This window comes from Melanotaenia boesemani, chromosome 12 (genome assembly GCF_017639745.1).
Source record: "Melanotaenia boesemani isolate fMelBoe1 chromosome 12, fMelBoe1.pri, whole genome shotgun sequence".
NCBI lineage: Eukaryota > Metazoa > Chordata > Actinopteri > Atheriniformes > Melanotaeniidae > Melanotaenia > Melanotaenia boesemani.
The window spans coordinates 25,746,921-25,772,376 of record NC_055693.1 but is presented as its reverse complement, the minus strand read 5'-3'; the positions used below and the strand labels follow the sequence as shown (position 1 = coordinate 25,772,376).

Below are 25,456 nucleotides of genomic sequence, written 5' to 3'. Positions count from 1 at the left end.
TGTGGTCCTTACAAAGTTGGAAGTCACATATTTGGAAGCCCCTCAATCAAAGGACCATTTAAAGTTTATCTTAATGTTGCTTAAGTTGATTTTGGTGAACCAGAAAGCAAACTATCTAGATTTCCAGATGATGCAGCTTTTCTGTAGATGTTTTGGCAGTGAAGAAGCTAAAACCTCACACACCCCTAAAATCTGTTCTCCTTAAAACTTCCCAGAGTTTTCCCTTTAATGAAACAATGAAAACATGCATTTTATGTCCTGATTATGCACTTTAAATCATAACCAAACTTTTTAATCAAGGATTTCAGCCAATGATTTTGAACTTTAAACAAACTGATTCATTCATATATATATATATATATATATATGAACCACTGCCATCAGTGCTCAGAGGCTGATTGCAGTCATCAAAGTGAATATCATCTCAAACCGATATAAGGCTGATTTACGTTAGGCTAAAATGAATCAGGCTTGCCTTCTGTAGTTTAAATATTTGAAATGTTAAAATATTTATACATTAATCATTTGATAAATACAGCTCTGGACCTCCTAAACAGCTCTGACAGATGAGTGTATATAATATAGGTAAATAGTTTATGCTAACTCATAATGGAGAAAAAGAAGCTTGGCTTTACTATGTTAAAGCACAGCCAGTATCTGTGTCCACTTCAGTGTGGCATAGCAGGAAAGTGGCTTTACAAGATGACTTTATTTCCACTCTTCTTTATCCAAAACTATCACCTACTCATCCTCTCTGCACTACTGACTCAGTGTATATATAAGACACCTTTTCAAACAGCCTTCTGTCATTTAGTTCATGGCTCACTCTTATGATACTTGCATGTAAGCAAACAGGATCCACTACTTTAAGTTTCAGCATGAAACACGGAGGGAAGGGGAAAGTGAGGGTGAGTAAAGGGCTACCTCATAGTTTTTCATTCAACCTTGTCCCTGTTAATCGCACCTCCTGATATCATTCATCTGCCTGGAGAGTTTGTTTTAAGAAGCAGAGTAAACACTCTCACCAGTCCTCTCCCTGGCGGTCTTGATTCTCAGCAAGACGTGTGTGTATGTCAGTGTGCACACACTGTAGCTCCTTGATTCGTGTTATTGAAAACCAAAATCTATTTTCATGGTAATAAAACCATTGATATGACAAGCTCCACAGGGGAAAAACTGCCTCTTTATAAATTGTGTTGTGGAAAAACTGATCAAATAAACACTAACACATAAAACATGTAGACTCATGTAGACAAGACTTGTAATGGGATTAAATCCACATAAATCCTACATAATCCACCTAGGTACACAGCATGGAAACCTAGATGTTAAAGTATAAAATAAAATTATGCATTGACAAATATGCACATACAAGTCCATACATCTGAGCCTAAAAGCTAAACATACACAGATATTTGTCTGCATACTGCAGAGACACCCACTGTACTGTTGCCTCTATAATTATTTAGTTTATTGACAACTTTGCCATGGAAACAATGTATTGCTTCAATTACAGGTGTTTCTGTGCTTACAGTGTGTGTTAAGGTGGGGTACGACGTGTGCTGGCGTTGTCGTCACACAGATAATTAAGACATCCAGACAGTCTGTAGATGGTAATTAGCAGGTAGAGGTACAATACTTAGCAACCTACACACTCCCTCTCAAAAACCGCTTATTATCTAACCATCAGGGAGAGTGTGTGAGAAACAGCAAGAGACTTTACGCAGACAGGAGAATAAAATTAATGTCCATGCATGCAAGTGTATTTTGAGTGTAGTGTGATTGGATTTTTATGGATGCAAGGAAGAGAACTGGCTTGTTTGGTCCTCTCTGTGCGTATGTGTGTGTGTGTGTGTGTGTGTGTGCCAGGGGCAGTGCTCTGTCAGCAGATTACAAAAGTCAGTCTGCTTTTTATAAAGGGAGGTGTAGAGTTGTAAAAGGGGTGAATACACTGGATAGAGTCCTGTGTCACTGTCAGAGAGAAAAAGTCTGGACTTGAATAAAAAATTGGGATAGTAAGAGGGCTTTGAAAAAGTGAGGAAACATTTCTTATGATCTCTGTTAACACAAAGGAAAACACTGCCAAGTGGACTAGTGACAGAGATAAAGAAACACTGTCAGAAGAGTTAAGCATTAAGTACTGGCTTTGGAAAATAGGCACTTTTCTTTTACTCTCCACAAAATAAGAGCTACCTTCTCTTTGAAATGTGCTGGACATCAATCAGAATGATTTTAATAATTATTTTTCTTTTACTTTTGTGTTATCCCCTGCTCTGTCTCTGATTCTTATCCATTTGTACTCTGCTGAAAAATTTCTACTCTAAAAGGGGAGCAACATGTGATTTTTCACATTACTTCACACTTTGCCTCACATCAAAAACCTTTTCCAGTGTAATGATATAACAGATCATGTGATAGGTTTGGGCAGGATGTTCCATTCTTCCAATCATCCACTATCAGTCCAACAAACAGCAATATATTTGATGAGGTGAATGTGCAGAGGGTTAGGGGAGTCCCAAATACTTTTATGCTATTTGTAAGCAGATATGTGGAAAAGAAATAGTATAAAATTATCTAATTGGGACTTTCTTTACTTAGAAGCCAATCAAAATATAGACTGTTGAGTTTTTATGAATCTTGCACATACTAGAAGCAACTACCACAGTCAAAGCCCGACTCCACTTGTCTAATATTCAGAGCTAGTAAACGTGTCTAATTGAAGCAGTAGTCTTTTCAGACTTTCAGTTCAGCAATAGTTTCAGCCAAATACCAAAAGCTGGTTTATTTAACCAGCCATGTCTAAATGTGATCAGTGCTGATGAGGTGTTCACTTACAAAAATATCTTTTGTTTTCTGTTTGATGAGTTTCTAAAACTGACACTTTCTGAGTGGTATTTGTTTGCAGTGTGAGCTTTTGTTTAAATATGCAGCATCCTTATTTTTTCCTCTCTTCCTACTGTAAAACAACCCCTTATCACACAAAATCCCATAAACACAACACACTCCCACATGTTGTCTTCTTCAGCCTAAGCAGATGCATTTGAGTTGTAATGTGATACTGGAAATAATTCTGGATAGCACACTTTTCAAGTCTAATTATGTAACTGCCCTCTGATGAACTCTTAAGACTTAAGCAATGAAGACAGCCATCAAAGTAACTTATTTTGAAGGTATTCCAGCACATCAAAATAATTGTTTTTGACATGGTGGGTTAATATTATCCCTAAATGTCTTCTGGAGGCTGGATAATGTGCATTAGACTGCCTTAGAAGTTTAGAAATGGGGTGTGATGAGGGACATGGGATTGCTGGAAATGGGGTGAACTCAGGTGGAAAAGCACATCTCTGGAGATATAACCAAAAATGGGGTGCATTAATTGGATGATGGGATAAACGTACTGAAAGTGCCAAGCATTCTTGCCCTTGTTTGGAGAGAAAAACACCAAAGTGTCCCTCCGTATAAGGTGCAGTATATGGGAATACTTGATTGGGCATTGGTGCAAATGAAAACAGGCAAATAACGAAGTGTTTGAATTTGAAACAGTTTTAGATAGACAAAAGCCATGCAGGATATTCATTTTCTTTTATATTTAGCTGTGTTTGGAATATTTCCTGGGCAGTGACCATTATAGATAACAAACAGTCTTGATTACAATATATCGTTGCTTCATAATACTTCTAAAAAGGATTGTTTAGATTAAAGGTATGAAAATTGTTCACATTTAGGACATGACGCATCATGGCTATTTTTGTATCGACTGAACATAATCAATAATTTGCAGCCTACACAGAATTAATATGAATATATAATGAAGTATAGGATTGTTAACAATAAGGATGCAACATTATGTTATGTTTGACTATTGTACAAAACATTAATAAAAGAAAAGAAGATTTAGAAAAAGCAGAAGAAACTTTGTTAAGCAGCTGCAGTGTTTCGTAGCACTAATGTAACATGGGGGTGGAGGACAGCCACCCTTCTGAGAAGATGTCATTTAACTGAAAACACAAAGTAGATAAAATGAAAGCAGTGCGTAAACTGGAATGGGAAAATGCAAAACTAAGAGCTACATTATCTGTTTCCAATCTGACCTGAAATAAATAAACTCAATGAGCCCAACTTTGCAACTATCAGCACCATGAACTGGAAGTTCTTTTGATTTGACTCCATTTACAGCTGAATACATACCCGCCATGATCCAGAGCTGTGTTTCTGAAAGTGAACATGGATTTTATGCATCTGGATGCTGACATTTTTGGTAGTATTCCCAGCTTCCCTCACAAACTTAACTTTACCAACACTGCACTCTATAGCAGGATGTAGCAGTCTGTGCAGTACAGACGGAGGTACTAATAAGATGAAGCTTTTTAATATTAAAGATAGCTGGTAGATTTTTGATGTACCAAAACAAATTAATTAAAGCTTATTTAATGCTTGAAGCTCTATCTGTTTGAAAAATGTTAGAATTAAAGACATTAAGATACATCAAGATCTCTCGACGCATTGAATAGTAAACGTTCATTGTACTGAACTAGACCACTAAAGATTTATACCAAGAATGTGTTGTGTTATTGTGGTTTTATACATGACCACTGTGAAACAATCAGTAAATTGCATTTCATTTCTCTGATTTACTGCTTTCCTCTGTGACAAACCACAGTCTGTTTTACTTCCTCACATAACTCAAAACTTTTGGTTTTTAATTTTTGAGAAGAAATACAAAAAAAACCCAACAAGAGCAAGATTCACAGTAAACTGTGCATGATTTTCCAGAAAGACAGTTAATAATTTGAAAACATTTTGTTTATCATAATCTTGAGCTTAAAAAAATTATTTTCTGATTTAACATAATATATTAAATTACATATGTCTTTTTCTGCATTAAAAAGAGGAAGGACTAAGTTTGAATTGCTGCCTTTATAAACCCAAACTACTGATGTTCTGCATAAGATGCCATTAAAAATCAATTGTTTCAATTGGCTCTCCTGTCTTCCAGCTACCATATTAATGTTTAACTAGACTAAAAAATCCGTATCCATGGAAAATCCCCCCAAAATTAAGATTTTACACATTTTGCATATATGTGTATATGCACAGCTTCCAAAAACAGGTGCATGTAGTACAGTGCAGACATGTACACACATGCACTGGCCAATTGGAACATCAAAGTTAGGCAGTAATCAGATCCACTCATGCAAAGTGCCACTCTTTGTTTGTCATTTATGATACAGCTCCTGAACAGATAACTCAAGCAGGATGTTCAGCCACTGATAGCATCACGGGCTTTGAGGAAACACTGCCTTGCATGAACAGTTCTTCGCGAAGATAAAGACCCAGACAGAGAGAGAACAGCGTATCTGTCAAAGATACAAAACAGATGAAGAATCAAAAGCTCTCAAATTAAAAGTCTTGATAACGAGGTCTTCAATGCTACAACTACAATGACTTCACATATTGTCTATCAAGATCTTAACTTCCAGTCTACAATAGCTTGTTTTGTTTGTGGGTATATATTTTCATATTTAATTACTAAAAAAAAAGATTATCTTTCAGACAATATTAAAAGACCAAGGTTTTTCTTTATGACAGTGAAATTAAAGAGAAAACTGATGCTTCAAATGCAGATACAGTATCATAAAAAGACACCTTATAGAGTATTTTAAGGGCCCTTAGGGGACTCAGAAAGGGATTAGACAATGATGCTCTGAGAGACCTCAGTATTCATTAAAGATCTCACAGCAGCATAGATATAGGTCTGTACTGTACAGGGGCCTTCTGTTTTTTTCCCTCCACCCACAAATGAGTGAATTTCATCCCCTCTTAATCCCTCAAGTATGCTGGAGATGAAGGTAGTCACGACAAGCACTAGCCTTAGATGCCAGAGTGAAAAAGGAAAAGGGTCAAAGGAAGACAGAGGGGTCTAAAAAAGATGGTCTAGAAATGAAGAACTTGTTAAAAGGATTTAGGGTGAAATGAAAAAGACTTGAGATGAAATGCAGAGATATAAGTGAGGTGATAAAAAAGTCAAAACAAATAAAATGTTTGCAGTCTAAAGATAAATTGAATGATGTAAATAAATTCAGTTGTTCTGACCCTGCAGTGTGGGACATGTCCTTTCCTGACAGACATGTTTGATCATGTTGTTGCTGATTTAAAACAAGGCTGTGAATAATGAAATGTCTCATAAGACAAAACAAAACAAAAACATGTTTCACCACTCATAGTGCAACCACCAGCAGTAACAATTCAGTGTGACCAGCAGGAGAGCAGCAAGAGAAAGCAATTTCACATGAGAAACACATTTGTTCTGTTTTAACAACAGTGGCACACCCAACAGCATCGGCAGCCAAAAGATACACATCAGACTCAGACCACAGAAATATTCAGACAAATACAAAAGGTTAAAAAGGTGCATGGATGAGCTCAATGCTACAAACGGATTACAAAGAAAAGATTTGATAAGTTGCTATGAAAGCTAAAGCTTTTTGTAATACAAGCAAGTAAGACTGTGAGAAGTAGTCTTCATCATCTATTAAATAAAGCCAGCTACACCAAGCTAAATGTATACCAACTAGATAGAGGCCATTTAACTATCACTTTCTTTTTCATAAGAGCAAATAACATCAACAAGAACCTCTAGCAAATTGTGATATGTTATCTACTGAAAAAGACATTACTTTCTGATTCCATTGGACAGTAATCAAATAGGAATTAATGTTTGTTGAAGTGGTAGCAAGATGCAATGTATTCAACAGACTCTTTCTGATTATTCAAAGTTGAGTTTAGAAGTGAACTAGGGCCTACAAGGAAATCTCTCTTCAGTGCCAATGTGGAATTACAAAGGCATGCTGGCTGAATAGTGGTGGTGCAGCTCAAAATCAGAAATTTTACCATATATGTGTGGAATCATTTTTCATAGAAACAGTTAGTTTTACTCCAGCTGGCCAGTCTGGTATTTCTCCAATTTGACATTATCTGAAACAACTTAAGCTCAAAGATCCAGCACACCTGATATCGCCCTGATGTTTCAAAAGAAAATCTACAGTAGGACAAATTAAAGTTGGGTTAATGATCTTCAAACTTTTGGATACTCATTTAATTGTAGGAAATGAATTGTATGAAGGTGACTATGTGACTATTATCTCAATATGTGATTGTCTCGTTTTCACCAGCTCCTCGTAGAATTAGATCACTTCCATCGCAAGGTGGTGGGAATTTACAAAGCTGTTTGGTACAGCCAGGAAATAAACAGCAGAAGAATGCTTCACTACTGCTAGGTGCTGGTATAAAATGTAAGGTACTGTAAGAGTCAATACTTATAGACTACAATCATAAAAAACATAGAGACAAAAACAACAACTAGCAAAAAAGCTCTATGTGGAACCCCTTGATGAAAATAAACAAGGATGAGGTCCAATGCAAACTCTGGCAGGTAAAGCTAGCATATCATGAGTCTACCACAGCTATGCACATGTGCAAAGTGAAACATCCAACAGATCCATTGACAAATCAGCAGTCAATGGCTAGCTTTGTCTCAAGACAGGCAGTTGGTTGTTAGATGTGAAGTGCTTTTAGTTGATCTTATCTCAAAGGTAATAGCTAAAGAAAAGGATCCCATCAGTGTTGTTGAAAGTGAAAGTTTGATGGATTTTAATGAGCAGAAGACAGATATGCAGATGAACAGACTGCTTCGCCCACCTTCTACGTCAGTTACGCGTGCAAATTGTTCCATTTTCAGGGAGCTTAGCTATCTGTCTTGACGCAGAAGACGGAGCAATACCACCAGAAATTGCAGGGGGCAGTGTTGAGCAGAATAGCTGACATGTGACATGCAAAAGAAACAAACCAGAGAAGAAGAAGAAGAAGAAAAAAAAAAAAAAAAAAAGCAGAAGAAGAATGAAGACAAGGACAACAACTGTGGAAATTGAGCAAACTTTTGTAGAAAGACTATATGCGAGTGTTTAGGGTGTGTTAGGTGGTTGGAAACAACTGTATAGTGATGCATTACCGCTGCCAAACGATGTCTGAAACTGATGTTTGCTCATGGGCGTGAACTCTGAACTCAGCACTGCCCACTAGTGGAGAGGACAGAGACATATGACAACACTTGAAAGGAATGTCACTTTTTATGTACGTAAGGGACCATAAATGAGCCTTAAGTTGAAACATTAGCACAATAATAAAGCAATAGTATACTGATACATTAGGTAAGCACTAAGCGAACTGTCTGTCATTGCATAATAATGAACAGCCTGTACAATAGTGTTGGATGTAACATGTTACATGCATCCATACTGTATATCATTACGTATTTAACTGTAAAATGAAGAGTACTGTTCTCCAGACCAAACCATTCCATTTCCAGAAGACCTTACAAATGTGCTTTCTACAGCCAGTAAACACTGGGAAATAAATGGCAAAGCAACACAATATTTATGTGACAATGCTAGCAACATGGCATTAGCCAATAACAAACACCTGCCTCGGCTTCTCCACAGTCCACTAAAAAGTTAAACTTCTTCAACTTTTTCCAAGGCAAATTCCAAATGGGAACAAAAGTAGACTGTAGAATTTATGGACTTTTAGTTAACTCACATATGAACACACAGGTAAGTGAAAACAAGACTAAAATACTTATGTTCTCCATTCTAAATTTCTTTTGGGGGGATTAAAATGGGGCTTTGTAAATGCCATAAATTATACTGACATCAATGAGAATTAGAAATGAAGGCCCTACACCCAAAAAATTGGAAGACAATGACGTCTGCCTTCGTTTAAGGTAATATTGTAGGTCTTCTCAACCTCTAAAATTAACGTGGCCAAAAAATAAAAAATAAAAAAAAGGAAAAGGCCAGCTCTGGATCCGGTATTTGATGAGGGTTAACCTTAACCCCTAACCCTAAATTTTAACTTTGCAGTTCAAGATCTCTTATTTAGTGTGTAATGTTGCCAAAAAATGAAAATTCCTCTCCTCTCCAATCCAGTCAGTATATGATGAATACTGTCAGTTCAGGTCAGGTCAGACCTTAAAAACGTTAAACATTGCTATATTTCATATTTAAAGCTGTCATCTACTAATAAGAATAATCTTCGACCCGCTCTTTTTACAATATAAATATCTTTACAATGCTCAGATAATTCTGGCCCTCTTCCCTGTTAACTTTTCACACTGGTATACACTGTAGGCATGCGTGTCCACACAAAAGCTTTCACGCATGTTTTAAAGCATAGACACATGCAATCCAATTCACACACACATAAACAATTAAATGTCAGTTTTTTACTGTGCACGTTGCCAAACCCACATTGCCAGTTATCTCTATCCATCTCCCTGGTCCTGATTAGACATTTAGCTTTTCAGAGAAGGACTGGAGTGGATGAGATAAGATCTGTTATAACGAAACTCTCTTGCAGTGATTGAGGTTCTGACTGTGCGTTCTGTGCTTGTATTTAAATGTGTGTGCATACAGCACATATACCCTTACAGAACGAGTGCTGCTGTGCATCTTCTAGTATATATTAAACAGATCCACGGGTTGGACATATATTAGGACTGGCACAAACAGGATCTCACAAAGAAGAAAGTTTAAACATACAGACAAACACACAAATACAGTGTGTATGTGCACCTGTGGCACTGTGGCATGTTCCAGGTAGGCTGACTGCCAAACCAGGGCTGTTACAGATGCCCACAAATAACAAAGTTGGCCTTGCTAAAGCACTGCAGTCAAAACTAGTATAAGAGAGCAAAGACATTCCTCACTCCTCTGAGCTGTGCTCTCTGCTCTCAGGCCAAATGATTAGAGCGCTTTAATCAGCGGAGGCTCTGAAAGGGCAGCTATCTCCCAGCATTTCATATCTCTCACTCTGCGTCTCTCATTGCAGCTCTCTTTTCCTTCAGCGACAAACTATCCATATGATAGTCATTTTCCTTCAAAAGACAAACGGAGATAGAGACATTCAAAAGGAATGAGCATGAGACGGAGAAAGAGCGATGTATGATGGCATGTCCAGCATCTTTCAACAGAGAAAATCATTGTCCTGGCAGACTGGAGAGCAACCCGCAGGTGTGGCTTCACCCCGGCTGCATCACAGTCACTCACTGTGTGTGTGCGTGTGACTGAGTGTGTAAGCGAGCCAGCGTACAAGAGAGTGAGTGAAAGAAGATGACAATTTATGTCAGTGGGGATAAAAAGGAAGTAGCTGATTCTTTAGTGTTGATTCCCTTAATCCACAATAGCTTTGTTTGAAATACAGTAAATGTCCCAAGTCCTGAATAACATAAGGCTAACTGAGCACTTACATGAACTCTACAGTAATTTAGTTGACTCTTCATACACAATAGGCTATCTGTGCCTTTTTTTTATTTTGATTTTAGGATTCTGCTACATGTGGCTTGAATAAACCAGATCAATTGACAACTCCAAAACTAATTACTGGACCCTATTGATGAAGTGGCAAAAATAACTCATGTCTAACCAATGCTAATTAACACCTAAATCTAATCATGTGATTGTTAATGTGCAAACGTAATCAATTACTTAATCAATTTGTCTTAATAACTAAGCCAAGTCAGGCATTGCAGCGATTAAATGTACAGTTGAGTCAAGCAGCTGGACCTTGTTGTTTAACTGGATCACTGTCCTTGTCCCTTTATACATCCATAGGACTGTAATTGAGTTTATTGAAGTATGTCAGATATTGCAATAATGGGGACTGTGTTTACGTCATTCGCTGCTGCTGCTGCCTGTTTCATGCATTTTAAAAGTCTGGTTTTAGTTGGAATGACTCAGTTATAAGTTTTTTTTCTTGTGACATGTAAACATGAAGACTGAAAAAGCAATTAAACTCCAAGTCATATGTTAAGAAAACATGTGGATGTCAAGCAGGGAAGCACACCTGGTGCCCTGTACCAGTCATATATACATTCATCACAAAAATACTCCTTCCTTTGTATTTTTTTAATCAAATAAAATTTCCTTTTGTGACAATTTGATGAGATAGTCCCACTATGCAGGTATTTTTCAGCCCAGTCTTACTAGAAAATCCTTAATAGGTTGCCTATGTTAGTTAACATCTTCAAAATGGAGTAAAGTCACAATCCGTGGTTAGATATTGAAAGAAAAAAAATTTAAAAGTTGTGTGGTGTGAACGCAGGCTCTCGAGCATGGAAACAGGAAGACTAAGGCCTCCAAGAGTCCCATCCTTACATCTTATAAGGTTTTGTGGCCAAATGAACAGAGAACACTGATGTCGCAAAAGATGTAGCGAGACCATTTAAATCCAACTGATCAGACTGTGAGAGACTGAACATCATCATCATAGAGTCAGAAGCTCTGCTTCTGTTATAGGAAGAAGTAAGGAAGCGGTATACATTGTGCACGTTTTTTGCCTTATTTATGAAACAGCAATGTTTGGCTCTGGACCAGTCTATATTGATGTATGATGCTGTGATCCTGGAGGTTTGGCAGATATTTGGGTTCAGGCATTAATTCAGATTCTTATGCACATTAAATTTATTTTCAGAAGAATCATGATGGGGAAAAAAGTCTTAACTTCTTGCTCCTCATGCTGCTCCAAGTTCCTTCTAACTCAGTGGCCCAAGCCAGAAGGGTGCTTGGGCTAAAGAATGATTCGTCCTACCAGTGGTCCTATTCATTGATTTGACACTATTAATCTTAGCATGTTGCATACTTTTACATCACATTTAAAGTAAGAGACAGAAAAATGTCTGGATTAAGGAGAGCCATTTGCCATACATACAAGTGCATAGACTTGCAGAGCCTTTCTGACACTACATCCCACATTGACCTTGACTGTGCTGTGAATGAACAGTGGGAGGATTCAATAGAACAAAACCACAAAGCTTCACTTTCAAACACAGCAGAAGTGTGTGTGCATGCGCACAAGAGTAAAGAACAGAAATGGGATTTTTCTCCAGCAAAACAATACACAGACATCAATGAAAGCACTCCACAGACAGAAACACAGAAACCTGAGTGAAAAGAAAATATGTTATCAACTCATCTGCTGCACATGTCTGTCTGTCTGGCTGTCTGCTGAACTGTCACACACCTTGTGGAGCTGAGCCTATATGGATTGTTTTATGATGACATATCCACTGTGCCTAGAGGGCCACCTGACATTCCTCACCCTGAACTCCTTACACAGACACACAAACACCATCAACACCACCTCCACCTTCACCGATCTCCCTGTCCTCTCACCCACTGCAGGCAATGAAGAGCACACACCTCTCACCTCCCTGTTTCTGTCTTTCCCCTTCCTCTAACCCCCTGTATTAGTCACTCAGCTCCTAAGATGCAGCTAAGTTCACAGCTTTGCATTAAAATCCATGGGTTTATTTCTATCCTGGGTGTAAGAACTTCAGTATTTATCACTCAGTAATTAATCATGTGTCACTGTAGCTAGGAAGTAGTCTTGGATATGTTTTTTCTTTTAAATAAATTGGCAAAATAAAAAAGATTTAACCTGCTAACCTAAGGAACTGAAGTTGTTTATTTTTTCTTCTTTTTAATTGTGCTGCGTCTTCTTTACATTCTGCTTATCTTTGATTGCAAAACACATTAGGTCAGGAAAGAGGCTCTGAACATGTAAGTGAAAAGTTGATGGGATAATAAATGATGGTGCTGTGGATAAATGCAAGTCTTCTTCTTCTTCTTTTTTTTTAAACATGATTACGCCCCATTGTGCCCACAAATTAATTTCACACAACACAAAACCAAATCCCTGTTTCACAAGAGTGAGAGACATATAAAACACGTGGAAACTTACCACCAGAGTCCGATAATATTGACCGGACAGAGCAAGATAAAGAAGAGGGCCAGTTGGATCCGTGAAAGACGGACCGTCATGTTGAACGCTGCAAATCCTCAATGAGATTCCCCCAGCAAACTTTAATGTGACGAGCTCAGCCAACACTGACTGGGATTATTTCTTAAATGCATAAGAGGTCCTTGTTTCTTTCTGACGGCGTGAAATCATTAAAAGCTTACGGCTAAGTGTCTGTCAACGAGAGCGCAAAAGTTCGACTCCTCTTCTGTCGGGCGCATCTTAATGCGCAACAAAGTTGGTCAAGTGGCTATTGAAGAGCTGTCCGGTTTCAAAGGTGTAGTTAACCTCTTCATTGTCGTCGTGCTCTGTCTGTCGCGGCACGGTACATGCTTTCAAACCGCTTTAAGGAGGGAAGAGAATACTCAAGAGAATGGCGAAGTTTTTATCTGACTGACGCGAAAAGGCTCCGAATTTGAGTCCCAGCGTTTCGCCACTCTAAGAAGTTGACACGCAATTATATCATAATAAAGACGATGAAGAGAAAGAAAGTTACTCCGATAGTTGCGCCCACTGGACTGACGCACCGATGAAGTGGCTGCAAAAAATGACGGTGCCCACCGGCTGCAGGTAGAGGCGTCTATGCTTCAGTCTGTCAATGTGTTTTCTTTGGATGATAAAGGCAGGAAAAATGAGCTCGTCTTCTTCCACCTTAGTGTGACGTCGCTCCGGGCGAGGCGAAATCCTCGCTGTCATTTAGGGAGGGAAAGAGAAAGAAACTAGAATTAGTTTTAGGAGGACCTAAGAGAGCAGAGAGGGTAAACACACACACACACACACACACAGAGAGAGAGAGAGAGAGACAGATCTGCTATACTATAGTGTGTTTATGGTCACCCTAAGTTAGTTTATGGAATAAAGCAATGTCAGTACAGGTATGATGGCACTCTGCTGTTTGTGCCAACACTGTCTTGTCTATTTTTGGATTACCTATCACCTCATTATATCTTCTCAATATATCATATAGAATACGTGTTCAAACAACGTTGTGCACTAAAGAAGTAATTAATTACTGTATTTGGCAGGCTCCTATAGTGCATTATTAAAAATGTGCGTGCGTGTGTGTGTGTGGGGGGGGGCTTAGTGGCAGGGGTATATTATCACCTATCTGGCCAAGGGCATATCCACTGAAATTTAATACCACTGTACTGTGGTCGCCCATAAAAGACCTGTCACCCGACTTAGTTCCACAGCGGTGATGCAATTAATCACAAGCGACACAAGCTCATCCAGACAAGTATCACTATCTTTCATTAAGGGTCTTCAATGCTCAAACTATAGCTGGAGATTAAAGAGGCCATAGCAGCCATGCTCATTTAAAAGTTCACAACTTTTATTTCAGTGTTCTACAGTAGCAGTTTAAATGCTTTCACCTTATCTTTTTCATGTTGTGGATTTCTGAAGCGCCCTTGTCCCCGTCTCTGTCTGGTTCAGTTTAGCTCCTGACGTTTTAATGTCCGTCACCTGAAAGTTCCTTTCTTATAGGACTAGTCGGCTGAAATGGCTGAGTGTAAGCAGCTGCTCGTTCTCTGTCCAGAGACTTTCAAAGTGACCAGGCAAAGACAATTCACAGTTTTTGCATCTGCCTAGAGGCCCAGATGAAATAAGTTTCATCATCCTCATCAGTTTGCAAGGGGCCACCAATTATTAGTAAGTGGCCAGGTGGATTGTAGATTACACATAGCTCAATCTTCATTCAAACTAAGATGTGGAATAGATTATCAAAAACACTGACAGCTGACCCAAAATGTCAGCTGTGCTTTGTCAGTTTCTGCATCCACTTTGAAAACACAAGGTAGTCCAATACCTAAAGTGTCACTTTTCAATGTGTATGTGTTGCCAGTTTGATAGCGGAAACATCACCATGGTAAATGTGGAAAATATCCGCAAAGATTTCTAAAGTAAAATTAATTTTACTATGGATTTTACTGCCAAAGCAGGTTTTTTTTTTTTTTTTAAAGAACCTTAACCAGTTGCAGTGTGACAAACAACACTGACACAAAACACTCTTGACCAAAAATGGTCTCCTCATGTATCTTGAGAATGCATTTGAGAATACCACATGTCTGTTTTCCACTCTGTCAGTTGTGCTGGGCAACAATCAGGCCATCCCTATAATGTCTATTAATTTTTCTGCAAAATACTGAGCAATATAGTTGTATTTTCAGTCATTGTTGTGTTGTAGAATAACTTGAGTTCATTACAATTCTGACAAATATTTCAATTGGCATCGTCACAAGTATTTATTTATTTTTCTTTTAATTAACCTTTATTTTGCCAGGCAATCATTAAGAACAAATTCTTATTTAAAATGTTGGCCTGGTAAGTGCCAGAAAACACTCGTGAGGCAGGGGAGGAGGAAGAGACAAAAAAAACAAGAAAAATATAAAAAATATTTCACATTAAATTTAGTCCATTGTCAGAAATATAAAAACAATTGTAAAATATTTATAGATGTCATTAAAAACTGCCTTAAGGTGACCTTTAAAACCGAGCCAGAAGTGAAACCAGCCAGTTTCAGCATTTGTGTAAGAAGCAGTCATTTGATGCAGCAAATGAAAGGACAGTTGTCCAAAGCGAGACTTGTTTTGGGGGATTTGTAGCATGATAAGATCTGAAGATCATGTGTTGTACTTGCCTACCGATCCTAAAAGGAGCATTTGTAATGTTTCAGAGCTCAGTTTTATCACGTCTCTGCTAAATATGTTACATTAAAACAATAGTGATGAGGACCAGAAATAAACAGCTATGGATGTGGTCTGAGTGATCCGGTCTCAGTGCATCTTCAGTGCTTCCTGAGTATGTTCATACCTGTTTTCAGAGCTGTTATGTGACTGGACCACCTCAGGGCACCTTTCGCTTACGGACATAAAGAGCTATATGACAAGTGAATAAAAGACTAAACAAAATCATGCAGTTCAGTTTGACATCAGTGTCTCTATAGCAGAGAACTTTCCGTGTTGTGGAGTTTAGGCTTTGTAACATTTTCTTAAATGCACGAAGAAGCTGCACCAAAGCAAAGTGAAAAACCACAAAACATAAATCATCATCTTTAATGTTCAGCATTAACTCATGAAAAATTCAACTGCTCAAGGTTGACACATAAATTATAAAACAAACAAAAAGAAGGAAGCCATATTTCACTGAGAAATGAGCATTCCTATGTCTTTACGGAAAGCCTTAAAGGAACAAAAGAAGTGCAACAGAAAGGAATAAATCTGGATGAGACTGAGAAAAAATAATCAGAAAAAAAAATTAAAAAGCTGTGAATGTTTTTAGAATAAATAAATATGGAAGTGTTCAGACAATAAAAGACTAATAAAAACATTTTAACACACAATCACTTTTGTTAGTATATTTCTGCCTTTGTTAAAATATTTGAATTGTAAGAACAATCTGAGTTTAATTTTCACATCTTAGTAATTTTATTAAAGCATTTCAAAATATTTATCGATTGGTTTAAATGATTTAATTTAACTTAGGAATTGTGTGCCCCTACTGTCCCTTTATTAATCAACTTCTTTTGCATTCACCTTATATGATGAATATAATTAAACTACAAATACAGATTACAATCTTTTTTTTCTTGCACAAAAGAAAGCATTTGAAGAGCATCTACATGCAGAGATTTATGCCCAGAAACAAAATTTTGGGTAGAAATAGCTTGGCCATTAGACAAACTATCTTTAAGTAAGGATAGCTGACTTTAGACTAGATATATGCTTCTTCACTTTTTGTTCTCAGTATTACAAGTAGTAGTGAAAGCAGTTGGGAAATAGGAAATGCTACAGTTAAGAGAAAAAAGGAAAATGTGAAGAGCTTTAGCTTAATTTTTTGTAATTCCAATTCACAACAAAGTTATTTCAAGGCATCTTTAGGGGAAAAAAACAGACATACATTCAATTATATGAAAACTCAGTGAAATAAAAGCTGTCATTCCCATCCCAAAATATGGTGGATGTGCAATATCTTTAAATATGCAGATTCAAGTTCAAACAATCTGCCACCTCTTGTGGTTGTAAGAGTAGCCTATGTCAATTGTAAAATTGCATTAATGACAAAGATACACATATTGTAAAAAATATATATATTTTAGCCCTCGCTATGATCCTTTTTTAAACCCTAAGGCTAAGACCATTCTTGATTTTTTACTATTTTTGAAAGTAGTTAAAAATACTTACCAAAAGTAAAACTTGTTAAAGCTTCAAGTCAGCCAGATATGACAAAGTTTAGCTGTAAAATGTTGTATTCGCAAATTACCACTGCAGCTCATGTAATGATATCCATGACACTAATTGAAGCATCGTAAAAAGAATGTATTTAAGCTCCAAGCGTCAAAGTAATGCTTTTGTCTAACTTCAACCAAGAAGGTCTCAATAAGGCCCATAGATGAAAACTGCTCCAGGCAACAAACTTCCTCCCTCCTCACGAGAACTTTGTGGTTTTTTAAATGATAGATTGGACAACGACATCACTTCTGAGGTGAACTGTTTATAGTTTGTATTGTATTGTAAGTTTCACACTACAGTAGATCTAAGAAATATAAATTTTCCTTCACCTGTTTTGATTGTGACCTCATCTAACTGACTTATTTATAAAATACCTAAGCTTTTTCATAAGTTTATTCTTCCCTAATATGTGACATAAGCCAATTATTAACCAGTAACTAACCATCCTCATACTACTATTTCATACTAATATTTTTGTATATTTTATTTTTACAATAGCTGGTCTTTACTCTTTCTTCCAGAATTAGATTCTGTAACTTCCAATTTACCCAGTAAATAAGCTACAGTACAATCAACCTATTTTATGGTACATTTATGGGTGTTGTAATGTAATTGGCAGTACAGCTTAGCTTTGCAAAGTTACATCTGTCAGTCAAGTACAGTGGTAGAGGAATGATGATTTAGGCTTGGTTGCAGCCAGAGGATTTGAGCACCTTGCAGTCATTGAGTTGCTCATGAGCCCCTCTGTTACCAAGGTATTCCAGAGTCAAATATGAGGCCATCTGTCTGACAGCTGAAGCTCGAAGGAAATTGGATCATGCAAAAGGACAGTGATCCCAAGCATAGCAGCAAATCTACAGCAGCATGGCCGAAAAAGTAGTGAATCAAGGTGTTGTAATGGTCCAGTAAAAGTCCAGATGTCAACCTGGTTCAAATGCTGTTGTGGGACCTTCAGAATAGCTGTACACAAATGATTGTCTACAAACCTCAATGAAGTGATGCATTATTATTCAAAATGAGAGACTACATAAAGTTGTTTTATAGGGTATTAAACATTGATGTGTAATTTTAAAGACACTTCTTGCACATTTTGGCTTAGTTTTTGAGAACTGAAGAATTCTATGGTGTAATATATTACATGTTGTCATTAATATACGATATCATGTCTCAAATAAGGAACCAGTTGATTTTTTCTTTGCTTTTTGTTTTTCGTTTTTTTGTTTGTTTCTTTGTTGTTTTTTTTTGTATTGAGAACTGATACTTAAAACCTTAAAATTGAAAGAGGGTGTAGGTTCTTTTTGCACATGACTGCATTTACAGAAAAACAAGGATTTAGTTCAGGTTTTCTATTCAGTGGCCGGATTGGGACAAAAAGTCAGGCCAAGAGTCATACACTCACCCAGGCCACCCTAATTCATATACTGCACACATTATAATCACATGCAAGGACAGACACGCATGTACGCACACACACACACACACACACACACACACACAGGCTAAGTAATCACCAAAGCTCAATATTCTATATAGGCCAACATGCACACACAACTGTAAGCCCCCAGTCTGTTATGTTAATCTGATTTCATTTTATCTGTAAATAAAGATGGCAGTTGACCATAAATATAATGTGTTAACATCAATATTCACTGTAAAAGTAAAAACAATAGGTGGTCAGCAGCAACTTCACCTGATGTGGTTCATTTAAGATTAAAATATTAAAAAGTCAGCTCAACCTATACAGATAAGACACTGTCCAACCTTAACAGGGTTTCCCAAACTTCACCATGCAGCAGCTCACCTGTGGAGGTATGTTTGGTCCACCAGGAGCCACCAAATATTTCATGCAGTAAAATAAGCCAACAAGCATAAAATGCTGCAATCACATCATTTACAACCAGATAAACACACTGACAAAATGATGACATCACAAAGCTTCCTCATCAGCTTTGAACCTGGACTAACAAAATGTTCCTCATTGACCCAGTTTACAGCTGTTTCTGAGCTGGACAAGAACAGATGTGGACTGTATCTATGTGTACAGATTAGTTTAGCTGAGCAGCCTCAATATTGAAATGTCCACCTGTCACTTTAATACAGGACATACTATTAACTAATATTTTATTTCTGATGCTAGGAAATCATATATAGACCCCCTGTATGTCCAAGTTTGGAACACCCAGTAGCTTTTAGGTTTGGGCTGGTGAGAGATATAGCAGTAGGCTACAGCAACAAACAATAGAATGAAGTTTACTAAATTTATACTAATACTACTTATATTTATACTACAATTTATACTACTAAGTTTATACTAAAAAACAAAAATCCTTAGGCCATAAACTTAACAGGTGAACACTTCTTTCAAACTTGACTCAAAATGTTTGGGCCATTCATTCTTACTGTTTTTTTACTGTCTCACATGTGGTCAAAATAAAGCAAATAGTTGGCTTTTAGTGGTCACAACAGAACAAACTGTGATGTTTTAGCCAACAAAGCTTAATTCCATGGAGAGCACTGTAATAATATGTGACCTGCAACCAACGGCAACAAAATTAGAAAGTTATGAAAATTGAGTTATCTTTCAATGAGCCATAAATAACTGCAGCACAGCTGTGAACATGAGCTTGAGAATTGTATCATACTTTATTGGCTGTTTCTTCTCAACCACCTAGCCCTCTCTTCTCCTCTGTAGTTTCTCTCACATCTTGTCCCCCTCTCTGCTGGGTGAGTGTGTTTTTTTAGGGAGGGCTGATTCTTCATACTTGGCTGAGGCTTTATGGACAATAAAGATCTGATTTCAAAGTCCGGCAGGGTGTTGAGCCTGGGGTCCTGGCTCAGCTTTAGTTGCCTGCTGGGAGGAGACACTGCACAGCCCCTAACCAGATGGCCATCAGCCCACATACAGTAGACTAAGGATGGGCATTGTAGGTGATTTTTGAAAAGGACTAGTCAGGCCTTTTAAATTGATTAGTTGATTGGTGATGTCATAATGAAATTGTCAATAATGAAATGAAAAAAATTCCATCTGTAAATGGAAATACAAAACATGTGTAAGTAATTTGTATAATTTGTGTGTCCCATACACAAGTCTTTTTTTTTCTTTTTGGTTATATTTACAGTTCTGTGGACTTTATTGTATTTTATGCTAAGGCAGGTAGATGAGAAAGTGGGTCAGGGGGGATTGAACCTGGTCTGATTGTGTTTATGGGCTGGCTGCTATGCTAGGTGAGCAAAACACCACTCCCACAGGAACGTTCAGCTACAACAAAACCAATTATTTTCATCTGGTCTTTTTTCTCATGAAGCAACCTTTCTGTGTGGGTTTAGTAACTATACTGCTCTGGGGCCTTATTTTTAAAACTGTGCATAGCAAAACAAACTACAGGTGGCATCTGTGGCGCAAAAAGAAATGCGGTGCCCAAAAACTTTAAGATTTAGAAAAGCGTGCGCACACACGTCCAACGCCTGTTTTCGTTTATAAATCAGAATCAACTCTAAAGCGGGCGCACGTGAGGGAACCCCTTCCCATGCCCACATGGTGGCTATAAAAGGTCAGATGAACGCCTGTAATAAATATTCATCACATCATTTCCATAATGGCTCAGGAGGGGAAAAGAGGGAAGAAGCAGAATTTTTCAGGGTGTGAGACTGAGATCACGATGGACCACATTGAAAACATAATGTTTTTGTCAGAAAGGCAGAATAGTGGCAGATACTGTTATCACAGAGTCAGAAGTCAAGACACACCAGAGGCATCGGAACGTGCGGCTGGATATCTCAGTTGGTAGTGGATCTGTCTCCCATGCAGAAGATCAAAGTTCAAATCCCACAGGGGTGAACAGTAACACCTTCCAGTTGGGGCCTTAGGCAAGACGCTGCAGCCAATAGTAAATAGTTTTGGAGAAAAGTGTCTGCTAAATGACGGTAATGTAGTCTTTTGTTTTAATGTATAAAATAAATATGTACAAATACATCTGAGATTGGTAGCAGTTTATTTACTGTTAAATAATATTTCTTTATAGTTTATGAGTGTTCCAACTGGGTTGGAGGTGCTGCAGCAGTGATTAGAGAGGGTAAGGCCAGCGGCACTGTGTCCTCAGAGGAAGTCTTGCAAGTGCAGAGGGACACAATCACCGCTATTAACAATGTGGTCAATAAAAAATGGAGACTGTCTTGATGGAAATTGGGGCAACAATTAAAATGGATTGTGTAAGAATGAATAAAGGAAGTCCATCTCTTGTGTGTTTCATAAGCGATGCATCACTTCTAGATGCTCCAGTCTGTCCCACTCTGCTGGATCTCAGAATAAATGCCTGAAGGTTACTTTTTGCATTTTCTTTCATTGACTGGTAAATGCTGGCAGCAGACTCTCTACCTTATCATTTCCTTGATTTTATTCTGTACCATTGGTGTTTCCGTTTCCCGTTTTCCCAGATTTTGTGCATACGCCAGGGTCAGAGTTTGCATGGAGGTAGGAACACCCTCCCACGAAGTTTAGTTTTTATAAATCCCAAAAGTTGACTATATTTGGAGCCAGTTTTTGTACCTATGTCAGTTTTATAAATGAGGCCCCTGGTCTGTTGCTTCCATTGTCAATAAAAACTCAGAAAACAGCTTTTAAACTGTCCTGTTTTTGCCTCTTAATCAAAGTCGGGAGGCAGAGGCAATGCGATTACTCCTGGGTAAAGCTGCAGCTAGGTTTAGGGTTAGGTCTCTTCACCTTACCCAGCAGTGATGAAGCAGACACGGGACTCTGCTGGAACTAGAAGAGCTGTGTGGTGTTTAGAGTCAGCCCGCTCTGACTCAGACCGCTGCATCTCTCTCTCTCTTTCTCTCTCTCTATTTCTCCCTCTAGCTCGACCTATAAGGGGCCACGGTTCTTGTAACACATTGCATTCTGTGCATTGAGACTCTCATCTAAACAAAAACGGTCAACTTTTCTTTTAAAAGAAAAAAAGCCATCATCTTTGTGCCCCTTTTCAACTAATTGATTAGTCGATGGCTGCGCGGTGGTGTGGTGGTTAGCACTGCAGCCTCACAACAAGAACGTTGCTGATTCGAACATCAGCTGGGGGGAGGTTTGAACCTGGGGGGCCGGTGGCCTTTATCCCCGTGCATGTGTGGGTTCTCTCCGGGTACTCCAGCTTCCTCCCACCATCCAAAGACATGCATGTTAGGTTAATTGGTCACTCTAAATTCTCCCTAGGAGTGAGTGTGTGTGTGATTGGTTGTTTGTCTCATTCTGTGTTGGCCCTGCAATGGACTAGTGACCTACCTCTAACCTGCTAAAATACTGGGATAGGCTCCAGCTTACTCGCGACCTGTAATGGACAGAGCAGTACTGAGAATGAATGAATGATTAGTCGTGCACATCCCTAGCAGATTCATATGGAACATGTGTAGCTCTAAAAGTTTTGTCTGAAAGCAGCACCGTTATGTGGTCACTGAGTTATACTGTAACAGTGTTACAGTACTTGATGCTACATATTGGATGCACTAAGCAACAACCTTGTCTCAGAACTCAGGGTGAACTACCAGTTTTATGCACAGTGACTGAAGCCGGGTGTTTCTGTTTAGTTCTACATTAATCCTGTAACATATGGTAAACTTTGGTGGCGAGTTGGAAGGCATTTGCAGTTAATGGACCATCAGTATTTCTCTCAGCCCTCCTCTGTTAGTTTTACAGCAACAAGAGCAATGTTGTCCCTCTCAAAGACACGCTAGCAGATGCTCGCCAATACAGGAGCAGTAACCAGGCATTTTAAGCTTAAGTTAGTGTATTCTCTCAGCTTTTCCTCGTTCCCTGGACTGGAGTCCCCTTACTTGTTTACTCCCCCACTGTTTCATCTTAATCACATAGCTCAGAGCGGAGATATGTGACATGTCCCTCCAGCACGTATAATACATCTGTGGAGACTTAGGTCAGTGCTGCAAAGGAGAACGCCCTGATAGATATGGGAGCTTTACTAAGAGCTGCCAACAGTGCATTTTTTAGTCATTACATTAAGCTTATCATGTGGGTTTTGTTCTACAAGATATTTTGTTGTTGAGAAACAAAAGAATAATGGTGATGGTGGAGCCAGGATTTACCAGCGGCACAAAGAGAAGCTGGATCTCAGCACAACCCACGCCACGCTGTCAGACACAGATGGGGGTATTCTGGGAAGAAAACTTACTTCTTGAACTTAAAGTCCCACTCCATCCATTATCAGGCTGCTAAACGCATCAGTTTGGAGGAAAACTGGTTATTTCCTAGCTTTTGTTATGGGGGCAAAAAAAAAAAAGAAATAAAAAAAGGCAAAAAAAAAAAAAAAAAAAACTTTTGTGGTCTTAAAATGACTTGAGTATGACAACACCTGTTTCCTCATTAAGTCAATGAGTATCTATCAATATGTTAATTTGGTCCTACTCATATCCTCTCTGTCAACAAGATGACTTTGTATGCCCTGTTCCCTCTGCACTATGAAAGAATTGGGACTAATACTGGGGTAAATTGGCTGTAAATGTTTAAACTAAAGAGTAATTTTTAAGAAGAAGAAATACACCACTTCTCATCCCTGGTTAACAGTTGAGTGGTTCTTGGCCAGTGGCTCCTTCTCCCAGTTGGCCAAAGACCTGTCAGATAAAAAGTCAAATTAGCAACAAAGTTTTTTTTTTTTTTTTTTTTTAGGTTCATTGTCAATTGAATTTGCTTGAAAAATGAAGATTGCTGATCTGTGTCCTCTGTGACCAGTTATCCTGTTCTTTCTTTTGCCAGCTTGTGCTAACTTATTGTAGCTTTTGTATCTCAACTCATTAGTTCCACACAGTGCAAACAAATTGGTTGTTAAGCACAACCAGTAACAGTTAGTACTTCCAAACTAATTTGTCGAACATACAGGCTGTATGACCTCATCTTTCAGGGACTGTAGATAGTGCTGTACATTCAAGGTATAAATCGACAACCATAGCATTGATGCTAGCTTTAGCTATCAAATGTATTGACGCACATAAACGCACTGCATATTGAAACTGTAAACACTACATACTAAGGGGTCATTACAGTAACAAATCAAAACACAATAATGAGTCAAAGATTAAGCAAGTTGTGATGACTTTTTGTGCCTGTCTCCTATCAGCTATTCAGGTGCAAGGTAATGGAGATATAAAAGTAAAAATCAGTCTTTGAAAAGAAGCAATTTATTGTAGGTTAGCCATAACTTACACAAAAAGTTAGGGTATGAAATCTTGATCATAGCTATGTTTGTGTGTGTGTGTGTGTGTGTGTTTTGTGAAATATCGTGTAAGCTTCTGCATGGATCATTATGAAACATGGCACAGGCAAAATTTTCCATACGTTGAATTACAACAATTTTAGAATAGAATAGAATAGAAATACTTTATTAATCCCTTCGGAGAGCCTCAGGGAAATTTGGGTACCAGCAGCAATACAACACCAACAGTAAAGCAGGACAAGCACAAGACACAATATATACAGGTACAAAGCAAAATAGAGGCAAATAGAATGCAATAAATATAACAATAATAACAATAAGATAAGTTAAATAAAACAATATAAACAAGCATTGCACACAATGAGAATTTTATAAGATTCAGATGAAACTTCTTAATGCACAGAGCACCACAGATAAAACGTGTTAGCGCTATGTTAATATTAATAAAGTGCTTACAAGTTTCATAGCCTCAGTAAATTACAGGGCGCTTTCTGAAAATCACAGTAAATACAAAAATTAAAAAAACAGAACTACAGTTTATCCAGTCCATTTTCACATCTAACCTAACGCTTTTTAAAAAAAACATTTTACTGAACTTTGATACTGAATTATATCATAAACTGTGTTAAACTGTAGTGGGACAATATTCAGAGTGATTTACTTTATTGGATAAAAATCTAAAAAGCAGCAATCACTTGCAAGAACTTGCGAGCTCCTATTTGGTCTGTCATTAATTGAGCTTAAGAGCATTGGTCTGGATTATGAAGTGTTCCCCTCCCAACCTCCTCCACCTAGGAAAAGCTAACAGGCCTAACCCCTATCCTGCCACACCTATCATACTCACGCTACATACACACACATTCCCCCTCTGACACTGGTTTTATCTGGGCGTGAAACAGATTCCAATGGCCTGCCAGAATGCACCACCTATCTCTGGATGTAATTCTCTTTCACCCGTTTTCCTCCCATTATTTTTTCTTTCTTTGTGCCACACATGTGCCCTTTTTTTCCACGGAAAAATGCCTTACCCAAGCTGCAAGTCTACAAAACACATTCCCGGGCGATAATGATCAAAAATGATTAGAAATCCCATTGGGGCTAATATTTTATTTGACAGCTTGAATTAGATCTAAATCAGAAACACATGATGGCCCTAACCTT

The 25,456-nt window shown here is 38.0% G+C and overlaps 1 protein-coding gene across 1 annotated transcript in view; it reads right to left on the bottom strand.

Annotated features, from left to right (window-relative positions):
* Positions 1-13,532, bottom strand: part of wnt6b (wingless-type MMTV integration site family, member 6b) — a 32,972-nt gene extending 19,440 nt beyond the window's left edge. The window contains exon 1 of the mRNA XM_042001116.1: positions 12,796-13,532. Coding sequence (XP_041857050.1) covers positions 12,796-12,875 — 80 coding nt within the window. The 5' untranslated portion in view covers positions 12,876-13,532. The remainder of the gene's footprint in view (positions 1-12,795) is intronic.
* Positions 13,533-25,456: the final 11,924 nt, after the last annotated feature.